This window comes from Ixodes scapularis, unplaced genomic scaffold (genome assembly GCF_016920785.2).
Source record: "Ixodes scapularis isolate PalLabHiFi unplaced genomic scaffold, ASM1692078v2 ptg001080l_1__unscaffolded, whole genome shotgun sequence".
Taxonomy (NCBI): domain Eukaryota; kingdom Metazoa; phylum Arthropoda; class Arachnida; order Ixodida; family Ixodidae; genus Ixodes; species Ixodes scapularis.
The window spans coordinates 670204-680668 of NW_024610096.1; the positions used below are offsets into that span (position 1 = coordinate 670204).

A 10465-nucleotide genomic window follows, 5' to 3' on the forward strand; every position below is an offset into this window, starting at 1 on the left:
GTGGAAAGGCATCTGTGCCATACCAATGGCGGCCTTCTAGTAACTCATAAAGGAAGACGTTGAAGATGCTTTTAAGCGGATGATGCGAGGCCTGTACATTCGGGGGGTCAGTACAACGCGACGTAGGAACAAAACACAAGAGCTACGTAAGCGTTTATTTCTAATAACTCAGATTCAGTCAATCTGCGGGCGGCACACAATCGGCTTTAAAGCATTTTGGTGTGTAGAATTTTCCCGAGGCATCTGAGTGGGTTGGAGCTTTGTTCTGAATGCAGGTTCTTGGTCACCATCAAACTGAAAGTGACCGAGAAAGAACTCGCACTGAAGAATTCCTCGCGTGCCGTTGACTTGCAAAAGTGACGGTGTCGATACAAGTTCATTTCCGCCATTGATATGGCAAAACCTAAACTGCTTTACGAACCACCAGATGGCACTGAATTTCGGAAAGGGTCTATTTAGTAGTGTAATGTAAGGATTTTGGGGTTATTTATTGGCATTACTTTAGGTGTGAATCTTTGGGTCAAAGTGATGAAGAAGGAGTATAAAGTCTTAGTTGATAGTCAGCGGTGTGTATGTCTCTGTTCCTGTTTCTCCCTGTCTGTGTTTTGTCCCTATCGTCTAGCTGACCGTTTACTTTTGAATTGTGAGCCATACCCATTAGGGAAGCTTGGCTGAAAGGACACTTGCTTATTGTGTCCGTGCGTGGCTGATGTGGCCACAAAACTGTTAAGTGGCATCGGGTTTTGGGTATTCGCCTTTCCCTCCGTCCACAACTTCTTGGCCGGAAATTGGCCTGGTTCGCTGTCATTGCGAGAGCGCTGCTTTGTTTGCACTTGTTGGACAGGCCGCACGTTGGGGCGCCAGATGTGGGTTTCCCCTTTGGGGGGTACCACTTAGAAACACAGAAGGTTCCTTGGGTCCGGATAATGACGTGTTTATTAGCTCAAGTGCCACACGCTTGCCCGAGGGCCAACAATGTCAGAGATGACGGCGCAGTCTCTTTTGACAGGATCGCCAGTCGGAGTCCGTGCTACCGCTATTGACAGTATCACGGAGGGGGAGGGTCAGTAAAAGAAAGGAAGGCTCCGTCGAGCAGAGCCTCACCCAGCGAGAGTCCTGGCCGTTGGATTAGGGCCGTCTTATATAGCCTGCGGGAATGGACGTACCCGGGGTGGGTCGGATCTAGGTTGGCTCCCTGGAGAAGAAGACGCGTCCAAGTCATGATCCCGAGGGGTGTGCCTTCGGCAAATCACCCGAGAAGGGCGAGGGAAAGTCGTCCACAAGGGAATACGACTTCGCCCTCGCATCCGGGACGTGTCCCGACATTGCGACGCCCCACGGCCTGCATGAGCTAGGCCTAGATAGAAATGCGGGGAACCTGTGGCTCCCACACACTTCACCGCCAAAGTGCGCTCGTGCATGCGTGCGCGCGTGTGCGCTCGTCGAAGCTGCACCGTCCAAACCAAAGCGCACGGTTCCAACTCAGAAAGCGCACCGGAAACAGCAAAAACGTCACAAAATACGTCACATCCGGGGACCCCACGACCTACAGCTGCACAAAAACGTGTTGGTTTGGATCGCACTTCACGGAAAATGGTTTTGCTGTAGGATCAATGGTTGATTTACTGTGAATTTATTAAGTTTGCCGATTTTGGATTTAGAGTTTTGGAATGAAAAGTCAACTACTGTGGTTTTGGTTTCGCCTATACCTTGCTGGATTGAGTAGGTCGGGCGTAGCAAGATAGCGTCCGCCGTAGGGGTCATCAGTTTCGCGTTTTGGAGAGCAGTTTGTCCCATCTATCCGATGATTTCAGCATTCCAACATGGCGGCCCCCATGCCCTCTCGCTTCAGTTTTTAAAACGCCTGTAACTTGGAAAGTATAGCTGACTGAGCGGTGAAATTTGAAACAATGTTCCTCTAGGTGTTAACTACCCGTGACAGAAATTTGGACGATATCCAGCGGGGGAAACTTAAGCTACAAGCGTCAAAAGTGTCAGAATTTTGGCGGGAAAAGTTTGGTCCGGAAAGTTAGTTTTCTTCTCTTGGGAAAAGTTTTAAAGTTAGAGTGTTAAAATTTTCACCGAAGGTTTTAATGTCAGTAATGTTCTATTATATTTTCAGGGCTGGCGCTTGCTTATTGTGGAAGGCCAGTGTGCACCCAAGTGCTGCAAAAATAGGTTTTTTGGCCGGATTGGTTTATGAAATTTAACGTGCTAGTTCCCGGTAGTGTTATACACGTTCGTGTCAAATTTTTTTCGCTCTGTAGGCCATAAAATTTTTGAAAAAAAGTGAAAATCGAGGGAGCTCACCTTTGCGACGTGTTGCTACATTGGCCCCCGGTGGTCGGTCCCTCACTGGGGGACAAATATGTTGCGAGATGAGAGAAAAAGAAAGAAAAATAATGTGCCTCAGTCTGCTCCAGCCTTAGCAATACAGAATTAATCCGAATGAAGATAGAATAAATAGGGGTATGACCCAAGCGATATAATTTTCGTAAAAGCCAATTTGTACTAAGAGAAAAAAGAAAAATAAATAATATCTATTGAAACCTTCTTCATTTCTTCACTTTTTGTGAGTGTGGATTGGGGAGGTTGGTCATGTACCATGTTTGCCTTCTTGTTCTTTATTTTTATTTTTTGTCTCTGTCTTTGTTTTGTGGGACTCCTTCCTCTGTGGTAGTTATCCTTTTTTTTTTTCAATATTCGAGGACGCTTGCTTTGTAGAAACATTTTTTTTCTTTTGTTGAAGGGGCCTGCCGTGACACCGCTATCCTATTCATGGACAGTTCGCAACCTGTAGTAAATGCTCGTCGCCAAAAATGTAGTAAATCAAAAGAAAGGCGGTCACCCATGAAATAAAAAGAAGAGTAGAGCCCACGCGGGCCTGCGGAAAAGACGAGGGGTCTCACATGACAAGGTGGTGACCGGCGGGGCGGGGGGATGGGAAGGCTCCGGAAGGAAAGAGGCATCCGACACGGTTGGTGGCTGGTGGCGTACTCTTATATAATGGAAAACAAACATGGGGGTCAAGTGCCACGGGGACGCGACCCTAACAACACGGGCGCAATGGTGGACAGTGGCGTCATCTAGGTAGTGTATATAGAAACTGCAAAAAATTTAAATACAACATCTTTCCTTTCCTTAAAAAAAAATAAATAAACCCATATTCTTCCCTTTCTTATAAACAATGATTAAACTCTCTTTCGAAAAACAATGAGGGAAGGAACGGTAAAACTGATGCCAAACTACAGGGCAGTTGGATAGGAAATCAACTGAAAGGAAATGAAATGACCTCTGACAACTCTATGTCAGGACACAGGAAACAGACATGAATTAGAAGGAAAAGCACGTCGCAAATGACCTTTGCGGAAAGCACTACACTGGAAAAGCTGCCCTAAGGCAATACGCTGGATAAGTCACTGATTGTTCACACATATCTTGAACCCAGTCCAAAAGAGTTGATGAAATAGTCCTTCAGGACATCTGGCAGCCGCCAACGACACTCTTGCACAGAGGCGTCTAGACCCTAGGGCTCTGGTGGCTCTGGTCTGGGGAACGGCTTGGGCTGCGTCAGGATGGGTGTTGACGACACTGGTACTGGGAACGGGACTGGCACCGGTACTGGTGCACCTTCGAACGAGGTGCTAGAGGCTGCACCCTCAGTGGCAGTCTGTGTGCAACTGGATGACCAGCTGACGGGGCAGCAGCAGGAACTGCAGACGGGGCTGCAGCGGAGGCTGTGTGCTCCGGAGGCAAGGTACCTCCCCGGGGCCGGTACCATGGTGCATGCTCGTGGCGCCAAAGGGTGACGCATCGTTCGACGCCTCCGGTATCCGGACTTGAACATGGTGGGAGGGTTGCTAGGCCCCCCACGGTCGAGTCGTAGCCACTGGGGTAGAGTGGTGCGCCGCAGGACAGAACTCCCTGGGGTGGCAGGGGCCACCGCAAAAACGGCACCGCTCCGGAAGACCGTCGGGCGTTGCCACGATGTAGATGGTAGCTGACAAGTCGCTGTAGCCATCTGGGAACGTGGCGACTTGAACGGAGGTTCTTGTCAGACCAGGCTCTGCTTGAAGACGGCAGTAGTCGTTGCGGACGGAGGCTCGCCGTCCATTAGGAAGGGCCAGCTGCTGCTGGTAACGGTCGCCTCTTGGACGACTCCGGCAGACGTTAGCGAAATGTTCCACATGGCCACACGAGAAGCACGTAGCTCCGGATGCCGGACACTCTTGCCGCGCGTGGCTCTTGCGGCCACAAAAGCAAAAATCGCATGACGAGCGCGCGAGAGCCTCTCGGCGAGAGTAAAACGAGCGGCGCGAACGGCGGCGAATGAGAGGGGGAGGAGGTCTCAACTCGCGACCCAACGGGGAAGGAGGAGAAGGAGGGGGAGAAGAACGCTCGCGTCTCGGGGAAAACGGGGAGGAGGACATCAGTTCCTTCGTGAAGATGCCTCGCCATTTTTGCCATGCTGGTCAGTCAACGGTTGAAGATTGCGGCTATCTTGGACACGCTGTATCACGTGCGACGCGTTTGGATCTTGGTCTGACAAACGCCGAAAAAGATCGCAATCTCGAGATGTCCGCTCGAACTGCTGCACTAGTTGGACAGCATGCTCGAGGCTAGGTGCATTAGCTCCGTCGGACTCTCGGATTAAACGATCCTGCACTTCTGTGCTGTGGATCCCCGAAATAAACATCTCAGCGACGTTGCTCTCCAAAGCCTCGCCGTAATCGCAAAAGGATGCTAGGCGTCAGAGTGCCCCAAGGTATTCGAGGACGGTCTCTACTGCACCTTGTACTCGGTTGACGAACTTCCTACGCTCAACAATGATTTTTCGAGCGGAAGCGAAATGCGAATCCAAAGCGGACATTAAAACTTGAAATTCGTCTTCTGCCGCGTGAACGGCTGGACCCGCTAGGTGGAACGCATCAACGACGCGATTCCCTTCATCATCGAAAAATGAAAATAAAATCACCCTCTTCCGTTTCGGCGGAAAATCCTCGGCGTCGACTGCCTCGAGGTTGATGAGGAAGCCGCGCTTCCATGCGAGCCACGGCATTATCGGTTGACCGGGAGTACTGAGAAAATTGGCGGGAACTCTGCACGACGCCATTTCGAACATCAAAGATGATGCGAAGAGCGAAAAAAAAAAAATAATACATGTCCAGTCCATCGGACGGGGAGTACGACCAATTGCTCGGGCCCTCTCAAAACGATGCTCAAAAGCAGAGCCACGGCGAAACAAAGCCTCATGGGGCGCAAAGGTTCAAAATGTGGGAAAAAAAACAACTTATCCCATCGTCGTCGCCAAAAATGTAGTAAATAAAAAGGAAGGCGGTTGCCCGCGAAATAATAAGAAGAGCAGAGCCCACGCGGGCCTGCGGAAAAGACGAGGGGTCTCACATGACGAGGTGGTGACCGGCGGGGCCGGGGGCGCGGGAACGCCCCAGAAGGAAAGAGGCGTCTGACACGTTTGGTGGCGTACTCATATAACGGTAAACAAACATGATGGTCAAGCGCCACGGGGACGCGACCCTGACAACACGGGCGCAATGGTGGACAGTGGCACCACCTAGCTAGTGTATATAGAAACTGCAAAAAAATTTAAATACAACACGACCCTACCCTGAGGCCGAAACCAGGGGGCTGGCAGGCGGTCCTGACTCCCCAAGAAGGATGTCAGAGACCCGCTGAGGTTTGGGTGACGCTCGTCACCCTTCCTCCGCTGTGTCCTGCGCCTTTTGGCCGTTTTTGATGTAACCTTTCGCTCTTTTTTTTTTTCTTTTTTCTTTTTGGGGGAGTTTTCGGTTTCTCCTCCCTAGTGTGGTCTTTGTGTTTCGACAGATCACTTTTTGTGGCAGGGCCCGGTTCTTTTGTCCTTCGTGGTTGTTTGTCCTTGTGAACACTTTTGTTGTATTTGCTTGATTGTGTTGTAGTGATGCAAAGCTATTGATAAATTGACTATTGATAGTTTTTCCAGAACTATTGATAGTATCGCAGAACTATCAATAGTCGACTATTGAAAGCACTATCCATAGTTTTTTGATAGTCGACTATCGCTAGTATTATCGATAGTTTTTCGATAGTCGGCTATCGATAGTACTATCAGAGTCCCTTAATACCGTTGTGGTCATGAAACTTCTCCGTCACTCTACGGGAGAGCTTGATATGGTGCCAAGAACGGCCGCTACGCGGTGCGAGCTGTCTTAGGGGGGCCATCGCCCCGTTGCGCCCGGCGGAACGCACTGGCAGCGGCGGCAGCCCGAAGGCGTTGTGTGGAGGTTGCTCACGGTATTCCTTCCAACGAAGTTGTTGCATCAACGTCACGCAAACTTCATGTGCCAGTGCATCGTGTTCAAGGTCGACGGCATGAAAATTCGAATGAACAATGCCCAAGACGTTCTGCGTGACGGGCTGCAGCTCCGGATACAGAAGCAACAAGGAAAAGGCGTCGCTCTTCTGTTTCCCAAGTAGCGCCGAACTTCGGGAGAAGTGGAAGAGAGCAATACCGCGGTTGGAAGCTGGCGGTTTCAACTTCGAAAGCAAGAACGTTCGGGTTTGCGAAAATCATTTTGATGCTAGCGACGCTGTAAGAACCGACGAGCACACTGTGAACGGGGTGGTTGTGTCGCTTCAGCGAGAGAGACCGAGACTTCGGACCGATGCTGTTCCGAGGATTTTTGACGAGCTCCCGGCGTACCTGACAAAGCCGAAACCGCGTTCCCGGCCAGCGATTCAGAGGCAACCAGCGAAGAGGCGGCGCAAATTGTCACCTGAATGCGCAGCAGTGGAACGCCAAAATGCGAACACCGACTCGGCAGGAGAAGCTAGTGACGGTAAGCTCTTGCGCCAATTTGGTCGCGGCTTTTCTTTGTTCCTTCAGTCGCATGACCCTGTGTAGCGGCTGGTGGCATTGAGGTACTTGTGAACAGTGTTATTGATTTGTTTTACAGACGCCTGCAATAGTGAACACGCAGATCAGGCCTGCCAAACGGAACAGGCAGTGTGTTCGTTTGTTGAGACGCAGGCGCTGAGGGCCCAGCTTTCTAGCACGAGGCAACGACTGGAACGGTGTCAGAAGGAGCTTGCGAAAATGAGAGTCCTGGCCAACAAAAATGCAAGACTCGTTCAAAACCTGGACAAACTATCCACCCGCAAGGAGCTTATCTTCGATCAGTGCATCATGAAGGCAAATGCGAAATCTCAGAAAGCTGCCAGGTAAGCTTCATCTGCAAATAACTGCCAAAATGCTATGAATATAATCGCGCATATTTTTTCGTGCCACTGTCTTGTCAATATTTTTTGAGAGCAGTGCATGCTATCATTGCACGTCAGAGTAATCCTAAATTGCCCGCTTTGCATGATCGCACAATGCAACCTGTCTGTTGCTCCCGTGCTGGAGTAGGGTGCATGTTAATATTGGAAATGATGAGGCATTTTTAAACGCGTTGGTTGTGTATTGCGGTATGAGGAAAGGGTGTGACGCATGTCGTGCATCTTTTTTCTGCTTGCTGTGGTTATGTACTTGCACTGTTCACACACCAGCCTCAATTTAATTGAATGCACAACGAACCTGCACACTCTTAGGTACAAGAAAGAATGGATCTATGACTACCTGCTGCTGAAGATTAAGTCGACAGCGGTCTATACATTCCTTCACGAGAATGAATACCTTCCCTTGCCCAACCCTCGCACCCTCTGCATGCACCTGAGGAGCCTGAAGGCTGACTTTGGTTTTGACAGCACTCTGTATAATTCACTGTTCTCAAAGACAAGCTGCAAGTACTTCCTGAGAGAGAGCGTCGAGGTTTGGAACAATACACAAACTTACTACTGTATTCTGTGACTTCATATCTCATATATGTGCTGCATGTCTAAAGAGATGTATTTTTTTTACAGGTGTGCTGATGTTCGACGAGATGAGCGTAAGAAAGAGTCTGCACATTAGGGAGTCAGATATGGCTCTGCTCGGTAAGGTTAACTTCGCCGAGCACACAAGACCCTTGGACTGTGAGAAAGATGGCGATCACGTCCTGGTCTTTCTCTTCTGACCATTTCTTGGAGGGTGGTCGCAGACTGTTGGGACCTTTTGTTCTTCCGGTGCAGCCCCTGGCTCAATAGTGGCAAAGTTGTTGCTCCAGTGCATTGTGCACCTTTCGAAAGCTGGTGCTATTGTCGATGCAGTTACATGTGACAATTCAACGCCAAATCGTTCAGCTTTAAAAAGCTTGGGTTAGTATCTGTGGACGTGAGTTACATTTGTGAAATTAAAGTAGTTGAACACAACTAACTGCATCGCTACCTTCTTTTCAGGGATAAACAGTGACCAGAGACAGCTGCAAACTTCATTCCAGCATCCATGCGACCCTTCACGGACAGTGCAGGCACTAATTGACCCACCCCATGTCTTCAAATGCATAAGGAACAATCTTCAGAAGGTTGGAAAGTTCCTGGTAAGCAGTAATTCGAATCTAGATTAGGTTATTTCCTTTTCGAACCGTAGCTTCACTTTTTTTATCGCAGCTACCGCAAGGACATGAGGTCCATCACTGCCACTACTCTGCCCTGTTGGAGTACGAGGAGCAACAGGCTGGCCTTCGTGCTGTCCCGAAGCTCACGAGGGCTCACAATCTTCCCCAACGCCTTCCAGAAGATGAGTGTGCGGCTTGCTGTTCAGGCGAGTAACCACTCTTAGTAATTAGTAAAGCCATGCACTTACAGGCAAACTAATGACATAAGACTTTGCTCATGATCTGCTAACAAACAATGTAAAAAAATACAAATTTCAATGCAAAGAGCTTTTTCGCTCAAAAACACTGTGCCGTCGTTTTCAGCTTTTCAGTGAAAGCACGGCGTCTGCAATGGAGTTTTATAGCAAGCAAGAAGGCTGCCAAAAGCTACATAACTCCACGGCTACGTACAACTTCACGAAGCAGATGAACAATCTATTTGACTGCCTCAACTCAAGAAGACCACAGGACGTGCAATACAACGAAGCAGAGCACATCGCGGTGAGCGAGTAAATTACATCCAAATACGTTTTTCTTCTGGTGTACTCAAGGTTAATATTTCTTGCATTCCAGACATTGAAGGCGAACATGAAGTGGCTGGAGGATTGCTGCACATACATAGAGAGCCTGCCAAAGCAGAGGCAGGTGTTCTTCCTCAGCAAGCCAACTTGTGGTGCACTGAGAATAACGCTGCACAGCACGGTGGCCCTGACTGATCGCGTCTTGAAGTCAGGCTTCCGTTATGTCCTAGTTGGAAACCTCGGCCAAGACCCCTTAGAGGTAATTCAGGTACTTTTTGGCATTGTGTGTTGGTACAGATATCTTTCTTTTTCCCTGTACAGCGCTTCTTTGGAATGGCCAGGCATGTTGCAGGAGACGGGGGCCAACCAACTGTTCAGCAGTTTTTGTTTATATACCGGATGCTGTCGGTAAACAACCTCGTGCGGCCACCTAAGCGAGCTTCAGTTGACGGAAACGGGCCACAACTGCTTCTCACTTTGCAAGGTCTTTTTGACAAGGAAAAGCCCTCTACGACTCAGGTATTTTGCACTTTGTGTCCTGTAGTTTCCTTTCTATCACCTTGAAAATTAAGGAAGTTGTGCACATTTCAGGTGGACACGACTAGCTGTTTTGCTGGACGATGTCCTGCTGGAGCCAACAACAGACTGCGTGGAAGACATTGGCCCCCTGTCGACCAAAGACTCCATTTTGGATTACCTAGGCGGATATGTGGCCAAGAAGTTTTCTACTTTGGATTGCGCCGGCTGCATTGAAACGATGTTGAGTGCAACACGTCACCCATCTAACTTGATCCAGACAAAATCGAGGGGCTATTCGAAAGTACCTTGCAGCCGCCTTCTTGTTCTCCTAAAAATTGTTGAAGAACATGTAGAGACGTACACGGTACAAAAAATTGCATGCGGCGACGTGTACGTGAGGATTGTTGAGGGCATTTTGCTCGACAGCCGTACAGTTTCAGCAAGTGTAGGTTGTTTGTCACACTTTTTAGGGACAACAGCTGAGGTTGTCCACTTTTTTTGAGATGTAGATTACATTTCTTCACGCGAGAAAAAAACAAAGTCTCGCGGGCAACTGTGCGAGGTTCATGCCCTGCAAGTGGGGGGCGGAAGCCACAGTGTTAAGCACAATGGCGGTGTATGTGTCTACAAGTATGTTTTTGCAGTTTATGTTTATGTTGCAATAGATAATTCTGCAATGTGATTTTCAAACAACAAGTATTCGTCGTGTTCACATTTGAGAGTGTGCTTATTCTCTTTTGTGTATGTTTACACCAACTGTCTGGAAAGCCTACAAGCATTCGGTGCTTAGGCAGACCAGAGAAAAAATTATGTAAAACAAAAGTGAATAAAGCTGAATGAATGAATAAGTACACACCTGAGTACCAAGCGGAGTATCATTACCACCAAATTTCAAATTTATTGCATGCTTTAAAT

General features: G+C 48.8%; 1 protein-coding gene, 1 non-coding gene and 1 pseudogene across 2 annotated transcripts; 2 read left to right on the plus strand and 1 right to left on the minus strand.

Annotated features, from left to right (window-relative positions):
• Positions 1–1067: 1067 nt before the first annotated feature.
• On the minus strand, positions 1068–5280 carry LOC115320473 (annotated as a pseudogene).
• A 1642-nt stretch (positions 5281–6922) lies between these two features.
• Positions 6923–7962, plus strand: LOC121048244. Its single transcript, XM_040504353.2, has 3 exons — positions 6923–7218; positions 7588–7807; positions 7900–7962. Exons 1-3 carry the CDS (start codon positions 7094–7096, stop codon positions 7906–7908), a joined length of 354 nt encoding a protein of 117 aa, XP_040360287.1. The 5' UTR covers positions 6923–7093; the 3' UTR covers positions 7909–7962.
• Positions 7963–8141: 179 nt separating this feature from the next.
• LOC115320476 lies at positions 8142–10153 on the plus strand. The gene is made up of 6 exons (XR_005798871.2): positions 8142–8453; positions 8524–8677; positions 8835–9011; positions 9084–9290; positions 9353–9564; positions 9623–10153. It is a non-coding gene; the product is annotated as an uncharacterized LOC115320476 (transcript).
• The last annotated feature ends 312 nt before the right edge of the window (positions 10154–10465 follow it).

Coding starts and splice junctions, on each gene's coding strand:
- LOC121048244 (XM_040504353.2), top strand. CDS start 7,094: ATGAGAGTCCTGGCCAACAAAAATGCAAGACTCGTTCAAAACCTGGAC. Junction 7,219..7,587: donor AAATCTCAGAAAGCTGCCAG/GTAAGCTTCATC, acceptor GCACACTCTTAG/GTACAAGAAAGAATGGATCT.